The 22,363-nt window shown below is 40.7% G+C and overlaps 1 protein-coding gene across 25 annotated transcripts in view; it reads left to right on the top strand.

Moving 5' to 3' along the window:
* Positions 1-22,363, top strand: part of PTPRF (protein tyrosine phosphatase receptor type F) — a 457,928-nt gene that overhangs the window by 227,193 nt on the left and 208,372 nt on the right. For all 25 annotated transcript variants that reach the window (XM_083446024.1, XM_083446033.1, XM_083446017.1 and 22 more), the window contains exons 4-5: positions 5,580-5,725; positions 6,850-6,991. In XM_083446024.1, coding sequence (XP_083302150.1) covers positions 5,580-5,725; positions 6,850-6,991 — 288 coding nt within the window. The remainder of the gene's footprint in view (positions 1-5,579; positions 5,726-6,849; positions 6,992-22,363) is intronic.

Consider the following 22,363-nt stretch of genomic DNA (forward strand, 5'->3'; position numbering starts at 1 on the left):
GCGAGATGAGCACTGCAGCCCCAGAGTCGTCCATGACTGGACCTAATGCTCAGGGGTCCCTTTACCTTTATGGTGCGACCACACTTGGAATACTGTGTGTGGTTCTGGTCACATCTCCTCAGAAAGGATATTTTAGAGCTGGACAAGGTTAAGAAAGGGCACTCAGAATGATCAAGGAGTTGGAGCATGGGCTGGGCTGGGGCTTTTTAGTTCAGAGAAAATGTGAGTATGAATAGATGTGATGGTGGTGTATACAATTTATGCATGGCATGGAAAAAGTGGATAGAGAGAAGTTTTAGAACCAGTGGACATCAAACGAAGCTGAAGGGTGGAAGATTCAGGACAGATAAAAAAATACTTATTTGTACTGTGCGTAGTTAAACTAGACAACATGTTGTGCTGGCCACTAAATTGGATGGTTTTGAAAAAGAATTAGACAAACGTATGGAGGAAAAGGTTATCAGTAGCCATAATGACTATGCTCTGCCTTCACCATCGGAGTCAGTATGCCTCCAGATAACAGTTGCTGGGAATTGCAGGTGGGTAGAGTACCATTGAACTTAGGTTCTGTTTCCTGGCATCCTGCGAGCATCTTGCTGCTCACTGTGAGAACAGAATGCTGAACTAGATGGGCTTTTGGCAGTACTCTGCTTAAGTTCTTATGTCATATAGTGTCTCATATGCATCGAGTCTGATTGGCTGAGATAAATTAAATTGGAGTGGCTTAATGTAAGTCTTCTTAGCAATTGTGTTGCTTGCAGTGTCAAGAGTTAAGATGTGTGGCAAGAGTTACAGATGTGTGGCTGGTGCTTCCACTGTGTTTAGTAGGCCATGACCCACTCACTGAAGTGGAAAACATTTCCTTACCCAGGGAAGTGTGTCCTTATTGCTTAATGTATGCAGCATGGCATGCATACTATTGACAAGTGAAATATAAATATTAAATGTTCAGATGAACCATTGGTTTGCTTCCTACAATGAATTTTAGATAACAGTGTCCAATTTTAAGCTTACCTTTAGTTCTGTAAAATGCTTATGTGAAAAAAGCTGCATATGGGAAAGACAATTTCAGGGTCTTTTATATCCTTGGAGTCTGCTTTGTGATTTCCCACTGTTGTATTTAAATCATTCCTCTCTGCTATTCCACCCTCTGGTTGCCCAAATTGTATACAAAAGCATAAACCAAACAAAACTATTTTTGGCAGTTGATCTTGGAGACCTCAAACTAAGGAATCTCTTACGTCACCACTCAAGGATATATTTTGCATGCCAGAAATCATTGGTGTATATAATAGCTACAATACATATAATTTAAGAACTGAATCCTTATTTTAAAATAATGCCTAGGGAGTTTTCTGTGTTGTAGGAAGCCTGGAGCTTAGGAAGGTAGCCCTCTGGTACATTCAATTAGCTTGATTGGCAGAGTTGCTGTGGATGAAAAAAGGGCAAGATTTAGCAACAGCATCATTTGGGATGAGTCAGATTGCAGAAGGTTGTTGGCCTCAGGCAGTAACCGTACCTTGTAACATTATATATTCTGTGTAATCAGCATTATTCCACACCCCATGACAAAGCAGAGACTCTTAACTGTTGTCATGAGCACCTTAGTTTAGCATTTTACCTATCCAGGCACCATCTGCCGCTGGGAACAGGTAGACTTGACTTCTTCACTTTTGTATTCCCTATATTTATTTAGTGTAAAATGAGTTTCTTTGAACAGAAAGAAGCTAGAAATTTTATGATAAAGATTTTCCTAACATGTTTGAACATTTAGAGCATATGGAATTCATAAATTCACTAAATGTAAGTTACATTGCATATAAACTTCTAGAAACAGAGAATTATAGAGTTAGAAGGAACCATAACAGTCATCTAGTTCAACCCCCTGCATTGCAGAAATCACTTTCCCAACTTGAAGCTTGAACACAAAACCCTGAGATTAAGAGTCTCATGCTCTACCAACTGAGCTACTTGTACCCTAGGAATTAAAGGAAGCTTAAGGTATTCAGGTCCTGAGGCATGTGAGGCTTTATAGGTCAACACAAGCACTTCTATTTGGGCCTGGAAACTAATTGGCAGCCAGTGTAGTCAGGTCAGGATTGATGTTATATACTCAAACTGTCGTTCTGGTGAGCAGTCTGGCCATTGAATTTTGCACCAGCTGAAGTTTCTGAACTGTCTTCAGAAGTGGCCCTATGTATAATGCATTGCAGTAATCCACCCTAGAGGTTACCAGAGCATAGGTCACATATGTTAGGCTATCCCTGCTCAGATAGGGACATAGCTGAACCACCAGCCAAAGATGAGAAGGTACAGTGTCTGTGTCTTACCTGGATTGAGCTTCAGTTTGTTGGCACTCATCCAGTCCATTTCTGAGGCAAGACATCAGTCTAGCACATCCACTGCCAAGCCTGTAGATGTAAAGGAGAAACAGAGTTGTGTGTCATGAGCATACTACTCACAACACACTCCAAAACTCCAGATGACTCCACTCAGAAGCTTCATATACAGTGGTACCTCTGGTTACGAACTTAATTTGTTCTGGAGGTCTGTTCTTAACCTGAGGTGCCACTATAGCTAATGGGGCTTCCCACTGCTGCTGCGCCGCCGCCGCACGATTTCTGTTTTCATCCTGAGGTAAAGTTCTTAACCCGAGGTACTACTTCCGGGTTAGCAGAGTCTGTAACCCGAAGTGTTTGTAACCCGAGGTACCACTGTAGATATTAAACCTAGGGGATAGAACAGAGCCCTGAGGGATTCCACATTGAAGGCTCCTTGGTGCTGAAAAACAGTCCCCAAGCATCACCTGCTGAAGACCATGATCCAAGTAGTACTGGAACCACTACAAAGCTGTGGTGCCCACCGCCACATCAGATAGCCTCTCCAGGAGGATACAGTGGTTGATGGTATTGAAAGCTGCAAAAAAGTCAAGGAAGGAAGATTAACAGGGGCATATTGCCCCTGTCTCTCCCCCAACAGAGGTCATCATATAAGGCAACCAGGGCAGTTTCTGTACAAAAGCCAGATTGAAACTCCAGTTGAAAGGGATCTACAAATGAGATTTGTCGGGCATGGCTTGTTTTTGAAAAAAACCCATGCTGGGTTTTAGTAATCGCAGCTTCCTTTTCTAAGTGCTCACAGACTGACCTATTCTCTAAGAATTCTCAAAGATCTAGAAATGAGGCTCTGAGATCACATCCACTAGCTCCTTTAGTACGCTTGGGTGTAGCTCATCAGGCCCTGGAGATTTGGATTTGTTTAAATAAGCTAGGTGTTCCATTACCTCTTTTCCTGTCTTAGGCTAGAGCTCCCTCCTTGCATTATTTATTCTATTATCACCATATTGGGCCTTCTTTCCTTTTGGGTGAAGACAGAGGCAAAGTAGGTGTTAAGCCAGGCATCCCCAAACTCGGCCCTCCACATGTTTTGGGACTACAGTTCCCATCATCCCTGACCACTGGTCCTGTTAGCTAGGGATGATGGGAGTTGTAGTCCCAAAACATCTGGAGGGCCAAGTTTGGAGATGCATGTGTTAAGCAGTTCCGTCTTCTCTCTATCTGCCAGTAGCCATTCTCCCATCTTCCTCAGCTCATTCTAACCTTCTCCCTGCAACTGTCTACTGCTTGTTTGTACTCTTCTTTCATGATTTTCCATTTCTTATATATGCCCTTCTTAAATATCAGCTCATCTTTAAGCTCCTTATGCAAGTGCACAGGTTTATTTAGGTGCCTTTCACTTTTCTTTCTTGGTGGAATTGTCTGCATTTGTGCTTTCGATATTTCACTTTATTTATGAATAGATTTATAAACCACTTTTCAGGACACATTGTTCACAATGAGCTAACATGTCCAACAATACACTCATCCCTTTTGGAGAAAAGGCATGATGTCTGATCCAAATTTATGCTAGTTCCTCAGCATCACAAAATAAATAACATAAAATAGCAAGTCATATGCAGAAGTCCAATACCTAGCAAAACAGCTGAGCAGATTGCATTGCAAAATGGGCAGTTACACTGCAATCAAAATTAGCATGAACCTTATTAGCCTTTTGCTGAGGGAGATTATAGAGGGGAAGAAATACAGATATTTGTAAATAAAACTGAGCAGAAATTGATGTGAATTTTGGTAAGTAAATATGTGAAATCGATGTAAGTTAAGCAGTCATGGCTAATGATTGATTTTCATCTCAGGCTATTGCTTGTGACACTGAAGCTGAATGTTGTGAGCTATCAATTTTCTGCCTCTCAGAAATAGTTTCTCTGTGCTTACCCTGTACCTCCTCCTGTTAGGCCCCCAAAATATTTCTTCATCATTCCAAATATATTTAATCATTCTCATAGAAGTAATTGTGTTCATCAGTACCTTCACAAATTGAGAGTGTTGTTCACTGGTGTAAATTTAAATGACCTAATTACACTACTCTGGAACGTTCTCCTCTTTGCTCTATGGTACATAGAATGAAAGAGAATAAATAAGGTATTTATAGCTTTCTTCGAAGAACTTATAGCATGATGGTCTCAGTTCTTCTGATTTTTTAGTAGCTCTTTATGTAATGTTCGTGATAATATCCTTTGGGCAAATAGTGACCAGGATTGCTTTTATTGTTGCATTAAAGAAAACGTTGTTGTTTTTCTGATCTTTTAGAAAATATTAATAATTGCTAAGCTCAGAATGGGGGTTAGATCTCATAGCTTTCAGCGGCTTCTGAATACATTTCTTGAAACTTTTGTTTAGCATTGATGGAAACACCAGTTGAACAGACATTTCGTTTCTTCTCCAGTTCCAGAGGAGACTGCAGGGTCTGCAACTCAGATAATGCCCACCTTTCACCTTAACACTTGACTGAAAAAGGCAATCCCTCTCTGCGATTTTAACAGCATGTAATTATTGGGAATTGGCATTGCCAGGAGTTTGTTTGTTTTTTAACATCTCAGTGTGCATTAAAAAACAAAAACGAAACGAAATGAAAAACCAGTAACAGCAGGTGTGCATTGAGCTCTGTCATAACGGAGCAAGCAAAGCAGAGTAAGCCTTCCAGAAATCCCTTTGTGCTCCATTGTGAGAGAGATTGTAAGGCCACCCAAGCTGTTTCAACCATTGTTTTATATTATAAAACAATGTTTTTGTTCTATCCAATAGCTGATTAACTCCATCTGCAGGTGGATTATATACTCCCAGAACTCAGGATGCTTTCAGTGATAACTAAATTTGGACATGGTGGTTCTGATATTATCATTTTTTTCCAGCCCGATCATAATGAAATCCTATACTTATTTTATTTTTTAAACAGCATTTGCCAGTGCCTGCCCACATGGGCTTTTCTAAACTGGAAATTCGCTTGTTACAGAAGTGTGAAGAATTAGCAGCTAAACAGTTATTCCTAAACAGCCTTCAAAATGTTTTTTAAAGTGGTTGTATTATTTTGTTCACCGATGTATCCATTGTTTCTAGGTGTGGTGTCATTTCATTAGTCTTGAGTTGGGCGCACAAGAAAGATATAGTCAGATTGCTGTAATATTCATTATCTTTAATTCAGACCCCAGGCACATTTCACCATTCAGTATATTTGTCTTGCAGGTAAGCCAAACTTCATGAAAACTCCTGAGGATCAGATTGGGATATCTGGAGGTGTGGCCTCCTTTGTATGCCAAGCAGTAGGAGAGCCAAAGCCACGTATCACATGGATGAAGAAAGGAAAGAAAGTTAGCTCCCAACGATTTGAGGTACACACAGAATATATTTTTTGCCTGGTAATTTTGTTGGCGTTTCCATATGTTGGGTGGCATTAAAATATAACAAATATGTGAACTGGAAATAAATATTTCCTCTTTGATATACATTACCTGGAATATGGCATTTCTGATTCTCCAAATTTCCAGACTTGGACTACTGAGGGAATTATTCATGCCACTTGGATAAGTATTGGTTAACTCTCCTCTGAGAGGTAAAATAATAAGATTCTCCTAGTACAGCTTCCTTCTGTAATCACTATATTTTCTTGGTGATATTATTTCATCTCATTTTGCTTTGTTTGTAAATTGAAATTAGATGAGTATGAAGTTAATTAAGTTCAGTGTCTATTCATTTGCAGTCCTTGTCATTGAGGGACAATTTATGGGTTATATGATAAACACATTTCTCTATGAGAGGGTTAAAGAAATTTCTTTGATTTCATGAATGGTTAATGACCCAGTTCATGCGTCATAGCCAAACCATGGTTTGCCTATTTGTACTATGCCTCATGCTCTCCCACTGCCTCTTTCTCTCTCTTCCAGTTCAGTTAGTCACTTCCTAGGTTGAGCAAAAAGTAGTTTGCTGTGATATTCAAATTTAGCAAACTGTGGTTTGCCTACAAACAAGAATCATAAACCATTATTTACTTTGTACTTCCAGTTTGAATACTTTAAGGAATGGAATGATAAGAGGAGCACATGAGCAGAGGAAAAAGGGGGAATGGGCAGCACAGAAACTTGAGTCATGGTGTTAATGGCCAAACTGTGTATCATGGCAAAAAGACTCAGAGTTTCTTTTAGTTTCAGAATGTTAATCATGCTTAATGCTAAATAGGGTTCACTATTAATAAAGGTGGACAACTAAGGTATGCGGTATGGTTTCCAAACCGTAATTTACAACAACATCTTGTTGGTTCAAATCTTCGTTGAGGAAGGACTTAACAGATGGAATCATTCACCATGGTAAACAAGGTTGCAGGAATTTGCCCCAGAGAGTGGAAGGGCTGGTCCCTGTCCCTTTCCTGATTCCTCAGTCATGGTTTAAAAGGAAATGGTATGTTGTGTGTCCACCAGTAATAAAATGGGTAATACAATTTCCCCTCTTTTGAAAAAAGGTTATTGAATTTGATGATGGGTCTGGATCAGTTCTACGTATTCAACCGCTGCGTGTCCTTCGGGATGAAGCAATATATGAATGCATGGCTACCAACAGTGTTGGGGAGATAAATACCAGTGCCAAACTGACAGTGTTAGAAGGTAAGTGGAAGCTCTGTTACAACTGAGCTGTATATACCACAGCCTGTTACATATAAGCTGAACTGTTCGTTCATATTGGAAAGCCTATGCTGTTGGTTATGCTTGCTTTTTCTGCATCTATCTATCTATCTATCTATCTATCTATCTATTATTAAAAGGGTAAACAGATAGATCATTGTGTACAATTCCCATATAATTTATTGTTTTCATTATTATTATTTCTAAATATGTTTATTGCGATGAACATTCACTGAGGTTCTCGAGGGATTAAGCAAGGAGTTATTAACTGAAACACCCAGCAACACCTCTGGACACAGACCTGCTTCAGACAAAGAACTTGCACAGTTACCCTACCTTCAAAGTTGCCAGCAAGCATTTCCAGCAGAAAACAGTATACAGGCATTATCCTTCACCTCCAGAGTTGGAGATGAATAGAAGGGAAAACTAACTTCAATAACATGCTTACATTCCCCAAACCATTTTCTCTCCTTCACCCAGATCTTTTAAACTGTGAGGGGGAGGTTCTCCTTTTAATCTTAAAGAATCAGGGAGCAGGATTAGGTCTTGGTCAACAGGGTTATAATTTTCTCTCTACCACCCTTTATTGTCACAGAATACATGGGATTGGCTAATAATCAGCCTACAATTTGTTCACCGCTGCTAGACTACAGGGTAACAAGCAGAAAGCTGTCTTCTTCTGAGTTAAATTGCAATGGACAAGTCCTTTTTTGAATTGAAGCCATTGGTTGGCAGGGGGAGGAGTGGGTAGAATTGTTCTTGGAGAAGGTATTCCCAGAGAGACCGGATCTATCACCTATAGGATCCTTTGAACCTGCGCGATCTAAATTTTCATATCAAGTGGGTTGGAAGAATACTTTGTAATGGAACCCGTAGGTCACAAACTGCCTTGTTGTGCAAGGGGCGGGGAACAAGGCTAAAATTTGATGCCCCCTCAAGACCTTGTGTTGACTTCCCAAAGCTGGGTAAGTAAGGCACTGGGCTTTGGGAAGGAGATGTGAAGCTCTGTCAGGGTCCTGGAGCCCTCCCTCCATGTGTTCTGGAATGCCGATCTGGCTGTGAATTTCAGGCCAGGGTTCTGGATCCAACAAGTTATCTACTGTATGTGTTGAAGAAAACTTCCATCTCCAGAATTCCTTATTTATATTGGATAAGGAAGAATTGTTTGGGGAGTGGAAAGGAAAGAAAGAAAATGAGGGGAAATTCTCTTTTCTCTGTCCTACTTCCTTTTTAAATGTTTTTTTTAAAACAACAACAACAACACACAACTACCCCCCCCTAATTTATTAGTGTGTATCTTTCTAATAACTTCATAGATGGGCCATGGATGCCTGAATGTGCTGCATTCTCTAAATGCAATTTAAATTTGCCCTAATTGACTAAAATGGAAAATCTGTTTTCAAACGAAAGGATTAAGCAGATTTATTGGTGTATATAAATTATTTACTGATGATATCTTCCAGTGAGGAAGGCTTAGGTTGCTAGATGAATTAAGCAAAACGTTTCACTGCTGCTTCCCCCCCATCTTTCCCCAGTTTGTTGCTGTGCTGAAACATATGTGTTGGTGATAGTACTGTAGTATCCCATTTATTTACAGCAGTACAATAGCAGTCTCCTTATAACTGGATGCTTAAGGATAGATCACATGGAATCAAATAATTTACAAAAATCCTTTGTTACTCGAGTATCAGGTCTCCTTTCAGATTCTACTAAATATATTTTGAAGAACTGGAACGGCTTAACTTTAGCTTGAAAAGATACTGAAAAATTGGAACATAGACAGATAACAGTTGGCAGCAGTCTACTCTCCAATGGCTTTTCCTTCACTTAATCTGCTTCTGCAACTTGCTAGTCTTCAAAGGCACAGTGAGTTTCTGTTTACCACCACCAATGCTACTGAAAGACCAGTAGGAGACTTGCAGACCAGTTTAAAAGGCTTAGCAGGTAACTGGTTCCCTACCCTTGGTATAAAGCAATAGGTTTCACAGCAAGGATTTTATTTCCAGGCAAATCTTTTTCCAGTCTGTACTTCACTGGGATTACGTGGCAGAATGTTATGTGGCCTTCACTTTCTTCAGGAGTAAATCTTTGTACAAGTGATTGCCAAGTTATATGGGACATATTATTAAAGTCTTCTCTGTTAAGGTTGGACGAGCATTGTCCCAAGTGAATATGTCCAGGAGGGATGCATACTTCGTTTGAATGAAATTAGAAATGATATGGGGCTTGTTACTAGGGGTCCCTATAGAACCCTTATAAGCTTAAGCAGTTTGCATGTGGGCTTGGACAAGTAGGGTGATGTTTAAGAAACTGAATGGTCTTTTAAGACTATATTACCAGCTGCAGCGTAATTGATTTGGGAATGCCTCTTGGAAGATTATCGTAAGAAAACTGGCAATTCTATTGGGCTTATGACAGTTTTTCCATTTAAAAAAATGCATCTTGGTTGTAGAAACTCTAGACAAGGATTAAAAAAACCCACTTCATTGTTGGTCCATCACTTACCATGCCAGGGTTGCCACTTCTGGTAGTGGGATTTGAAATAATATTTGGATAGTAGAAATGATCCTAGTATTTTTATTTTCCTTCAAGAAATCTCTAGCTTTTGGCAAAAGTCTTTTCAGGCACATTACCATAAATTTATGTGGCAAAAAAATTCCCCAAACCCCTCATGAATAATTAAAGTCATATATTCACAACCAGTCGATCAATGCTTAGTTGGCTTCTGTGGTGTAATTTCAGCTGGCCTTGATCTAGGTTTTTTTGTCATGAATTGTGTTGGTCTTTCTGATTGCTAGCATATTCCATTTGGTACATTATTAAGAAGCAAACTGGAGCCAAGAATCTAACGTAAGCAAGCATTTTGTAGCATTTGCTTCTTCGCGCTGTCCTTCATTCTCCACTTCCATCTCTCTAACTCCAGATCCTGTTGGGGAACAGAGTTGCATACACTTAGTGTAATTGAAAATTATTTCTTCTGTTGATAGTGGAAGAGGTAGGCATGCAAACAACCTCTCCCTCTCTTTTTCTCTTGGGCAGCTGATAAGCTGAATAATGTATGAGTCATATTGAGCATTTCTGTCTTTTTCAATTATGACCTGCAGCAGCGCAGAATTTCTCTTGCATGCCTAGCAAAAGAAGGGTTTGAGCAAAGTGAACAGGAAGGGACCAGAATCAATAAACTGACACACACACACACACACACACACACACACAGACACTCACAAGGAAAGCTTCAGGGAGAGTTAGTGGGCACTGGGTGTCACAAATTAATAAATATGTGATTGAGCTGTAGGACTGGAGGATTACACCTTGCATTACAGAGCCTTTTAAATAGGAGGATTGTGCAGAATGTAAGGAGGGAATAATGTTGCAGCATTTCCAACACTGCACCAAACCGAGTGACTCGTTATATCCTACTTTTTAGCAAAACACAGCAGCTCTGTTGGGTATGACAGAGGCCAGATTGGTGCCCCCTGCCCTTCTGCATAATCCACATTCTCTCTGTTTTTGTTTTATCCTGGGATGGGAACCAATAGTAACCCTGGCAAGAAAATGACTCTTTCCCTAGGCTTTGGAATTTGTACATTTCTTTTATGATCTAGGTTTCTTGCAAGCGTATTAGTATTGATGAATAAAAACTTCAGCAATTTGAATTTGATGTGGGTAGCCTTTACAGTAGTCTCAAGCACATTGTGTCACGTCAAACGCAACATACTTCTTGTTTCAAGCTATTTTAATGAGAGTTAAAATATTTCATTTTTTAAATCTGTGCATTTGCATATTTGCATAGCTGCCTTGAGCCTTGGCTCCATAATTCTGTATCAGCAGAGCAATAGTTCCTCCATTAATTTGCTCAAATGGGTTTATGAATGCCAGTCCCTTTGTTAAAGTGTGAGTCATAATGATCTTGAAACCTGACTTGAAATGGCTTGGATTCTAGCTAGCACTGCCATTATATTTTGCCTAGTTGGACAATGAGTGTTTTGTATTGCTTTTAGATGTTTTTAGGTTGTTGTATTTTTACAAACAAAAATGTAAATAAACAAACTGCAGGCTGAAAGCATAGCAGAAAGTAAACCAGGTTTAGGCTTCGAATCTATCAAGGGTATAGTTTAGGGATAAGAAAAGAGAGAGCACCTCTGTCTTTCCAAAGCTCACTGATTACTGAACCATATCATGAGTTTAATTTCTATCACCATCTGCTGGCTTCATCCCAGTTCCTGGAGTTACCCAGTTTGAAATGCAGTAAATGATAAACATTTGACAGTTACAAATTATTTCTGTAGAGAACTAGACCTCCAAAGGCCTGAGACAATATGTCCTTGTAAATGCTCATCTAATACTAGGTTCACTATTTCAACGGTAAACAAAAGTTAGCTGTGTTTAATCCTTATTTACGCTTAGTTAGTTACAAAAGAATCAGCAAGAACAAGGCAGTTTGGCTCATGTTTCTCTCATTTTCTTTTATATGTTACTGCCAAGAAAGGAGCCTTTGTTATAAAATCAGAGTAATTAAGGGAAGAGAGGTTATATTTTAATACGATCTCTAAGTAAAAACTAGCAAATTAGCATTATGTGTCACTTTAAAATGGAGAGAAATGCCACATTCTATACCAGAGAGAGTGTTGATTTATTCTTTGGCTTGGACTGTTAATTCATCCACATATAACAGAGGTCACCAACTTTTGGGGCTTGTGGGTATATTTGAACATAAACTTGTGAGCACCACCACAATGTACGGTATATTACAATATTTACAGGTTTAGCCTAGAAATCCTATGAGTATCACCTACCACGTTTTTATAAGCTTCACATTTTATATTTCTGTAGATTATAAGGATTCACCTAGTCACTTTTCAACATGAACACAAATTCCCTCAGAAAAAGTAATGCTTCAAGTGGCCCTTAAGTATGGTATATTTTGGGTTCAATTGATATATTGGCACTTGCTAATGAGCCTGATATTTTGTATTTCATGTGTTTTATTCTAAATAACATGAATGAATGAATGGAAATTTAAGGAGCTCCAACACAGGTGGGCAACTCAGAAACCATATGTGTGTTTCTCTAGCTTTGCAAAACAGTAACTTCATTGGTGTGATGTACTAAAAACAGTAACAACCCTCTTCAGCCTATCAAGCCCAATGGTGTTTACCTCTGAGTAGACCTGCATAGGATTGAGAATTCTAATCTTTATTTTGGATTAATTCATCCTGAACAGTTTTGTTTCAAGGCTCATCCCCTTATCAGATGCACTGAGCTCTTGACTGAAGACATCTGAGGGAATGCATCCCCTGACAGAGAAAAGGTAGCCTCTAATGTTGCAATGTCTACTCAGAAGTAAGTCTCATTGGATTTAGTGGTGCTTACTACTCACCCACCAGCTCAGGTGGTGCTAGTTCACCTGTAGCAGCACCCTCATGCCACCCCATTCCCTCTAAGCTGGTGATTTAAAATGGGTATCAGAAGAAGGCAGGATTCCAGCTGCTACTCTCTGCAAGTAAGTAGTTACAGCCAGACTAGTAGAAGTGTGTATGAGAGTATGTACGTGTGATGGATGAATATGCAGAGCAATCCTCTGTAGGCATACTCAGAAATAAGTTTCATGGATCAATGTGTGTGTGTGTGTGCGCATGTGCAGGGTAAGTGGGGGGCCAAATCAACAACTAGAGAACTGGGCTCAGAAAATCCTGTTGGAATCCCTGCCTAAATGACTTGGACCCAGGTATCTGAAGGAATGTCTCTGTCTGTATCAGACTGTTCTGGTTCTTAGATCTAGGGATGATGTATGTGACCAGCACATTGTGTGACGGCTGGAGTAAGAGTCAGAGCTGGGGCCGAGCCAGGAAGATATGAGCCAGGGAGTTTTAGAACAGGGGTAAGGAGACTAGAGCCACCAAAAGGGATATTAATGACCTCAAAAGGAAACTCTTAGCTCAGCAGAAGTCCCGAGGACATTGAAAAATTTACATCACTGCCAGATCATCTTCTACCTAGTTCTCTGCTTGGTCATTGCTTACAGCTGGACCTTTCTAAGTATCTATGGCAATAGAGCTGCACTGATAGTCAAAAGGCAATCCTCTTGCAACTCTGGGCTTCCCATCGGACCTGCTGCCACCTTCACTCCTGGGACCTGGGAGATGCTTTTATGACTGACATTTTGAGTGATCCATTTTCTCTGATCTTAACTGTACTGGGATTGTTTGCATTTTACTTATATTGTGATCCGTTCTGGGAGGCTAATATGGTGAGGGTGAGCTAAAAATATATTTAAAGAACCCTTCCAGACAGCACAGGGAGGAAAGGGTAACCCCTCCCCTTTCTGTATTCCAATTTGGAGCTGGTTGCGAAGTTTGCTGCACATCCAGCCCTGAATTATTTGGTAGAAAGTGGGGAGGAAGGGTCACCTCTCTAAACTACATTGCTCAGTTTTGGAAACAGTCTTATAGCAGTCACAAGGTAGGTTATTCCCTCTCTGTCTTGCTTAAGTTGGGGGCCACCTCTGATGTTCTCCTTCTTGCCACTGTTTGCTTTGAAGGAGAAAGCAGGCTGAGCCACCCCCACAAATGGTTGCGGTCTCCCAACAGAGCCTAAGAGTTAGCAGAGAGGCAGATGCAGCTGCTAAGTGAAGGAGGGCTTTCTCACTCATACTTTACCTGCAGTACTGGTAGATTTCAGTCAGGTATTTCCTTCCGTCCTTCAAGCCAAAACAAAAGCACACTATTATTATTGATTGACCGCTTCTTGATTTCAGCCTGCGGCACAGGCTGTACAAAGCGAAAGGCTTGTTGCAATGTTTACCAGAAGTGATTACAATACTCCAGCAGCTGGTTTCAATACAGTGAACCCTGTTGCATGTCTCTGGCCCTAATTCTTCTTGCTACTGGCTTGATTTGTGGAATACATTATTGTATTGTTCAGACATACGACTTGTAGCAATTGTGAAAGCTCTTACCTCTTTCCTAATTTTTGTGGGGGCGGCATCGCTTTGAAAGTTCATGTTAAAAAGGAACTAAGTACATGGGTGCAGCTGCCCCCCCCCCCAAATCAAGTAAGTAAATAAAAAGACTTAAATAAAAGTAGAAGTTGTTGAAAGATTTTGACAGATTTTTCTGAGCACTTGAGGTCAAAAGAAAGTAATTTAAAACAACTGTTGTTGAGACATTTCGTTCCAAATCTGCTAGACAGAGCCGGACAGAGAATGATGACAGGTGGGTGTCCTGTCCAATCCCTCAGCATAAATCCTGGCTACACACATGACTAAGTAGCTGTACTTCATCCTGACCCAAAGGGAACTAGTTCCAGTTTGTTCTTTGACAGAATGAGCTTAATTCTGTTCAAGTGCATCCAACTGAACATGTGTCTCTGCCCCCGCATACAAATCCATCCTCGGTATATTTTTGCAGCTTTAACTTGTAAAGAACACCACAGTTTTTAATTAGGCAGGTTACAGTACAATCCTAACCATGTCTACTCAGAAGTAAATTCCATGGAATTTGGTGAGACTTACTCCCAGGTAAAAAAGGGGGTACTTGTAGTTAATAGCTACCCACCTGATCTTATGTGCCGTGTTAGCATCTCTCATAAGTTTCCCGCCTCAGTGCCAGGGGAACGTAGTGCCAAGATGCCTTGAAATGAGGGCGATCAGCTGCCCTGTTCTCTGTCAGTGTTAGAGATAGGGGAAGGCAGTGCCTCGCAATCGGATGCCCTGTTTTCCCTCAGCGTGAGGGAAGTCTGCAGTGTTATCCTCTGCCTGCCCTGGTCTCCCTCAGCTTGAGGGAAGGCAGCTCAGATCAGCAGCGTTATTGGCTGAGATCTGCTCTGCTTTCCCTTGTGTGAGGAGCCATATATTTCCTCATATTGCCAGGTTTAAATCGTTATTGCAGTGTGATTTCAAAACTGATTTCAGCCAATATATTTTAAAATCTCACAGCGCTAAAACAGACCATAAAATTTGTGATAGTACCATGCAAAAATGACAAAGATTTAGTTGAGGGGGAGGCAAGGGATGGGCCGTGGACCCCCCTTGGAATCAAATAGATAAATTCCCCCTGCCTCTTTTGTTAAAAGAAAATATCTAAACTGCTTTAGTCTAATGATATGGCAGTTTCTCCCCAATGCAAATTAGGCTATGCAGACTACTAGCTGCCTGGAGTAACTGTTCCTAATTATCTAAAATCTAAAGTAGCTGTCTTTGGCAGCAAAGCCATCTCACCCATGCAGTGTCTTGCTTCACATAAGATTGAACAGATGCAGGAAAATAAAAATAAAAAAAATCCAGAGAGCCAAAGCAAGATTAAGAACCACAGCTTATAATGCAAAAATCTAAACCTGTTATCAATAATTTACAAAATGGTAAGTGACACACAATTGGGCCAAACAAATTTAATAAAACATACTTGAGAATCAGACTTGGAAACAGTAATTGAAGAAGCAGATTGGCAGAGCCTGTGGGCTAAAAACAACACTGAAATCACTATCCACTCTTAAGCTCAAGCTCTTACATAGGTGGCAGTAACACCTCTGAGGTGCAGCTACCTCAATAAAACCATCTTTGCTCTTTGTTGGAGAGGGTATAAGGATATCAGAGCAGCTATTCATATATGGTGGGCATGCAATAAACTGCAACCATTTTGGAAGAATGTTGTTGATGAAATAAGCTTGATTGCAAACCAAAATATTAATTGCATCCCAACCTTAGGTCTGCTAACAATTTTTAAAGATGATAATGTTTATTTGATATATAAATCACCTTCCTTTTATTAGCCACTAGACAATTCATTGCTCCAAGTCGGAAGTCCCTAAAATTTTATCACAGTTGAAACAGAAAATACGGAGATTGGCCCTCTCTGAAAAATTTACTAAGGAGGCCTAGGCATTAGCCACAAAAAGATGAGATAACTTTATAGTGACATGACACACTTTTATTACACATGCAACAGACTATAACTCACAATGGCACCCACTGGGCTCGCACCTGACACTTTGGAACAATGTTTTCCCACAAGGAACCTGAAATTGCAGGGTGGGGGGTGGGAAGTGTGTCATGTTGGTTGGGAGGATTGCTATTTCATGTTATTTTGAGAAATCCATTAAATTTTTTTTTTAAAAAAAGTAAAAAACCCACAGCATATCTTAAAAGGGCTCCCTGGGGTGCACATTACACAAATGGGAAGACAAAAATGAAGAAACCTTCTTGCTCATAGCAAACTGTCATACTTCACATGGTGGGGCACTTGAAGAAGAGCCCCAGACAATGATTTCAAGGCACCAACAGATGCACATGAAGGAGACAATCCTTCAGGTAGCAAGTTCCCAAATCATGAAGGTTTTTAAAGGTCCAAAATGGCAACTTGAATTAAAATCCAGAAATGAACTTTTCAGTCACTATCACCCATTGTCAGTTGCCACTGTCAGAGGTATTCTGACAGCAAACTATAAGCTCAGTTAGATGTAACGTTAATAGAAATCAACTATCCTTAATTTAATTGTAAATAAGAGTTCTAAAGAACTTTGGTTCTAAAGAAATGGATGGTGGTTTTTCCATTTTGAAAAGTCTCTTCTTGAACATCTTTCTAGCATTTCATGCTAAATATGCTGAAATTTTCCCTGGAAATTGGGGGATTAATTTCCCATAGACTTTCCCATAGTACATAGACTAGTTTATGAATTAAACAAGCTAGGAATACAAAGATATTTTTTTCCTGATTAGACTTCAGAAGGTCAAGAATGGGGTATTATTTATATGGTTGTTCAGGGGTTGGGTGACTTAATTTGGATAACTTCGTATTTTGTATAATCAAGGCTCAGACTGTGGACTTCAACTGGAGTAGCTTTTTTTAAAAAAACATTAAGTATATGCTGCATGAAAAGAACATTAAAATCTCACATTCTACTTTCTGAATTCTTTAATTATCCCAGCAACCACTCTCCCAAAGAGATTGTAAGCTGCAGATAGTTCCTTAGCAAAATTCACAGCCTCATGATAAATTTATGTGAATGACTGCTTGGTAGTTTTTATGGACACTTCTTGCCAGCTCAGTTTTATTTTTGTATTAGAAGTCCAGAGTAAGTATTTAATCGCCCTTTGTCCCAGGGAATAGGATCTCTGTGTTAAGGAAACTTACCATGGCAGTATATGATCCGTGTCACCCACCCTCCACCCCCCATCTTCCAGCTCCTTGATGAGCTGGGTTAGTCTTTTGCCATGGAAAACTGCACAGTACTGTATTCATCTGTCATGCTAATCCTTCCCTCTGTGGCTTCAATCCCTTTATCACATTGGCCCAGCTGGATTGAAATCTCTCCAAGTTCTTGCTTAGCAAGCTCAGTGGAGAAGCCCCAGTTTTGATATCAAGTAGTAACAGCACTCTCACTTGCTAGTAGCTATTTCTAGCAGTGCTGCCACTCTGTGGATCAGCATAACAATGCAGTTTGCAGAGTGGTAGAGCTACATTCACACTTCAGAAAGCATAACACATTTAATAACTGGCAGTATGTCTGACACATTACTAACTGAAGTGACTTCTGTTCTGGTGGAATTTCCTCCATGTTAAAGATAGTCCTTGTTTTATTTTACGAAGCCAAAATGTCATATTATATTTCACATGGTCAGAATAACTTTCACACCACCTTGTTCCCAGCAGAAGAACTATTATTGTGAATTCTGCAAAGAAATAAAGTTATGAGAGCATATTGCTTTCACCAAGTGTTTATTTATGCTGGAGAAGTCTGGAGATCTGGTGAGCACAGGCAGGCTTACCTGTGCCTATGAACAAACCTTTGTAGGATGTGTCCCCCCCCCCACCTCGCCCCAATTCAGAGCTCTATTTTAGCATGAACTCTTTATATTGCTAGAAATCAGTAGTGGAGAGAAGAGACAAATCAGGAGGTGAGCATAATCTCTTGAATTTCAAGGTAGAATATGTTTAAACAGCAATTTAAAAAGAAAAATGGCATTATGATCATTGCATAGGAACTACATGATTATTCTAGCTTTTTGAAGCTAAACTGTATACTGAAAAGATGTTGAGTCCGTGATGGGCACACATATAGCATGTTGATTTACCAAATTGGAAAAAAGTCAGGTCTCCATGTTGAAAATAAAAGTTCTGAGCTCTCTGACTGAGGACATAAGCTAGTCTGACAAAGGACCAGTATGATATCTGCAATTAATGTTGGTCTGCTTGCATTCCCTACAACAGGGGGGTCCTCCACATGCTGTTGGACTACAGATCCCATTGTCCATGTCATTGGCAAATGGCTGGGGCTGATGTAAATGGTCATCCACAACACCTGGAAGGCACCATGATGTCTATCCGTGCTATTCAATATCCTGGGGAGTGGACAGGAGTTGTTAAATTACTTTACTATTTATTTATCAGGAGATGATGCATTTCAAGAAATGTAGATTATAGAAGACTTGAGTTTTTCACCTGGGGAGCATAGGATAGGAGATGAGCTCTGCTCATGCTAGAAGCCTCTAATAATCGTGCGCATGCGCGCGCGCACACACACACACAATTCAAATTTCAAGGTATCAAAATGATCGCCTCATGTTGGGCACACCAACTTGTCATATGCATGCTCTGCCAAACCTAGGGATCTCACCTGCACACTATAAGGAAATATAGAAACAGAAAGAAGGACTGGGAACACTGAAAGTCAAAGATTATGTGAGTCCTTAGTACCCAATCTCCAGTCTTGGTTAGAAAGGGCAAGAAGGTACTTTACTTTAGGTGGAAGTGCAAGTAAAGCAAAGAACATCCTTCCTTTGAGGGCAAACCTCACATGGCTGTTAAAGAGCAGTCATCTGATTCCCTGCTTGCAATCAAACACGGCATAGTCCAGGAATGGTATTACTGTGTGATCTGCCATTTAGGCAATCTGGGCCTCAGAGGCAGCTGTTACAAGCAAGCAGGAAGAAAGACAACAAAGATGGTATGTAAAGAATAAGTCAAATTATTAGGCACAGGGTAGTTGTATTCTAGGTCTGTGGTTGTAGCCTCAGTAGGGTAAAGGTAGGCTAAAAAAGAGATCAGGAGACAGGCAATATATGCCAGTTATGGAGTGACTGAGTGTATAAATTATATATTGGTGATTCACAACTAATTTCATACTGGAAATGCAACCCCAAAGTTGTCTGTGCCCAAGCCAGCTCAGCAAGAACAAACATACCAGATGGTGTTCTATGCTTTCCAAGCAATGCATTGAGGGCCCTGTCTCCTGGCAGCGCAGCAGGAAATAAAGAGAACCTTTCTTATGTAAAACTGGATAATTGGCGTCCAGGACAAAGCTTGCCAACTCCCCTGAACTTATTAAACAGCATGTATTAAATCAAAGGACTGTAGAGCAGGATCTTGTAAAACTCATATTCTGAACACTCACCCACCCCATTAAAGAAGACATATATCTGCATATATACATATGCATATATACATATGCATACCAACATTACCAAATACCATATTTTTCCGTGGATAACACATCCCCATGTATTTGGGGACTCCAAATTAAGAAAATGGGGAGAGATTGTTGAGCTTATTTTAGGGGGGTTGCTAAAAATCGGTCAGCCGCCTGACCAACGCTGCCACTCTCACACGTCCCCAAGGCAACCCACAGACTGTCCCCTCGCTGGCACAAGCTGCCGATTGCCCGTTCAATTGCCGCAGCAACAGCCAGTCAAACCCAGCCCTAGACGCAGCCACCAGTACCACACCCAATAGCCTCTGACAATCTACAGCTCCAGGAAGCAACCAATAATAAGGAGATTGTATGGGTGTCGTCTTACGTTTAGTTGCAGAGAAGTCACTAGAGCAAATTACAAGCAACCATGCAAGTACTAGGACGCGGGTGGCGCTGTGGGTAAAAGCCTCAGCGCCTAGGACTTGCCAATCGCATGGTCGGCGGTTCGAATCCCCGCGGCGGGGTGCGCTCCCGTTGTTCGGTCCCAGCGCCTGCCAACCTAGCAGTTCGAAAGCACCTCCGGGTGCAAGTAGATAAATAGGGACCGCTTACTAGCGGGAAGGTAAACGGCGTTCCGTGTGCTGCGCTGGCTCGCCAGATGCAGCTTGTCACGCTGGCCACGTGACCCAGAAGTGTCTGCGGACAGCGCTGGCTCCTGGCCTATAGAGTGAGATGAGCGCACAACCCTAGAGTCTGTCAAGACTGGCCCGTACGGGCAGGGGTACCTTTACCTTTTTATGCAAGTACTACTATTAATGACCTGCCAGTGGCCATCTTACACTTTAGTCCCAAGAATGTTGTAACACAGGATATATTTGATTGACTACCTGATAGTATGTTCTTACTACCAGTGAGACAAGGACTGTCAGGAACCACTATTAAAAGTGCTTCTAGTAACTAGTGGTGCTTGGTTGTGTATACATTTCTGATAGAGAAGTGGCATAAAACTCCTTTTAAAAATAAGGATTCAAGCACCTGAGCAATCAGAATGGGAAACTGAGTGCAGCCTTGTAAATCCCATGACAAAATACATCTAAACAGTAGTTTAAAAGGAAGAAGTAATATAGTACTTGCATAGAAAATGACGAATGCATCAAAATGAATGCCCCAGCTTTACAGCTAAAACTATAGTTTTTAGAGATGGTTAACTGTAAACATAAGCACAGTTACTTTAATGGTGTTTATAACTACTGTCAGAAAAACTCTTTGAACATAAGGCCTTAATGTATCTGCAGTTTATATGCCACTTGAAAATGGCTTCACAGGCATAGGTAGCTTTACAGAATTACTACAATGTGTAACTTGCAAGTGCAATTTTTTCTGAACTTCAAAAACAGAATGAAGTACCTAGAACCACAGACACAACTCTGAATTTCAAACCAAAATTTTTTTAATTGAAAAACACATGTTAATTTGAAGCAAATTAGAAAATCCATCTATAACTATACCTTTAATTAGGGAAATATTGGATACAAGGCTAAGTTATCACAGGCTTGTTAAGAATTGCACAAGATTGTGTCTTAGCACCTTGAAAAAGGCAGATTAGCTTCAAAAGTAAGTGGTATAAAATCTGTTTATAAAGAAACCCCATTCATACCCAACCAATTAAAATTTACTTCTCAATTGCAGCCTAGCACAAAAGACAGAGCACCCAGACTCTGATGAGTTTTAGTGAAACAGAATCACAGGTTTATAGGGAACCCATTTTTTATTTATTGTTGGATTATTATTAAACTTTTATACAACAAGCTGACATGCAAACCAGGTCATTGTTTTGCAGCTTTTAGAAAATAAAACCAGAAGCTGGATTACAGCAGTAAACTGTACCACGGGTTACAGACGCTTCAGGTTACATATGCTTCAGGTTACAGACTCCGCTAACCCAGAAATAGTGCTTCAGGTTAAGAACTTTGCTTCAGGATGAGAACAGAAATTGTGCTCCGGTGGTGCAGCAGCAGCAGGAGGCCCCATTAGCTAAAGTGGTGCTTCAGGTTAAGAACAGTTTCAGGTTAAGTACGGACCTCTGGAACGAATTATAAGATGTTCAGCTTTCATGTAATAGGAGTCTGTTGTGTTCCTTGTAATATTATGTCTAAAAACATGTAGAGTTTGAAAACGTCTTGCATGTCTTCTGAAAGACAAGGAAATCATGTAAGAAGGTGTTTCCTATCGGGGGCCATATGGCCCCTGGGGAGCCCCAGAATATTCCAAGGGGGGCACAGGCGAAAATTACATCAATCAGGGGCTACAGCATGAGGCTAGGGGGCCACAGAGGAAAGTGAGAAGAAAAGAAAATCTTTTTTAAAAAAATCCTGATTGGCTGCCTATCTCCTTGGCCAATCACAAGCAGGTAAGGGGGCAGCCTACCAGGGGGTGGCCTAGCATGCTTTTTTGCCATGTCCTTTTCTTGGAGAAGTCCTAGTTTGTTTCCAGCAATCGCAGAGGCTCCCATTTTGACCACTGCTTGTAGCTGCTTCCAGTGCTGGGCCAGGTGGCAGCCTGGGCCTGACGCCGCAAGGCATGGGGTGCAATCTACCACAGCATCTAGCAAATTGGGGCCTTTGGGTATTGCCAAGGGACGCAGGGCCCATTGGCAGCATCAGCCTGTCTCTGCAAGGCACGTGGCAAAATCCACCCCAGTGCCTAGCCAAGCTGGGTTGTCTGGTGGTATTGACTTGCATCTAGTAAATAACTAAGTGTCTATCAGAATAAAGCCGCACTGAGTTCAGTGGGCCTTACTCCCAGGTAAAGGTGTGGGGGGGGGCTATAGTGTTTTATCTAGGCAGCCAGGGCTCCTCCGGATGGCAAGATCTTTTTGCACCAGGTCAGTGAGGCCCACTTGCTTTAAAAAAAAATATTCTCCATATATACATAAATTCTATTTTC

The sequence above is a fragment of the Podarcis tiliguerta genome (assembly GCF_965153285.1).
Source record: "Podarcis tiliguerta genome assembly, chromosome: 6".
In the NCBI taxonomy this organism is placed as follows: domain Eukaryota; kingdom Metazoa; phylum Chordata; class Lepidosauria; order Squamata; family Lacertidae; genus Podarcis; species Podarcis tiliguerta.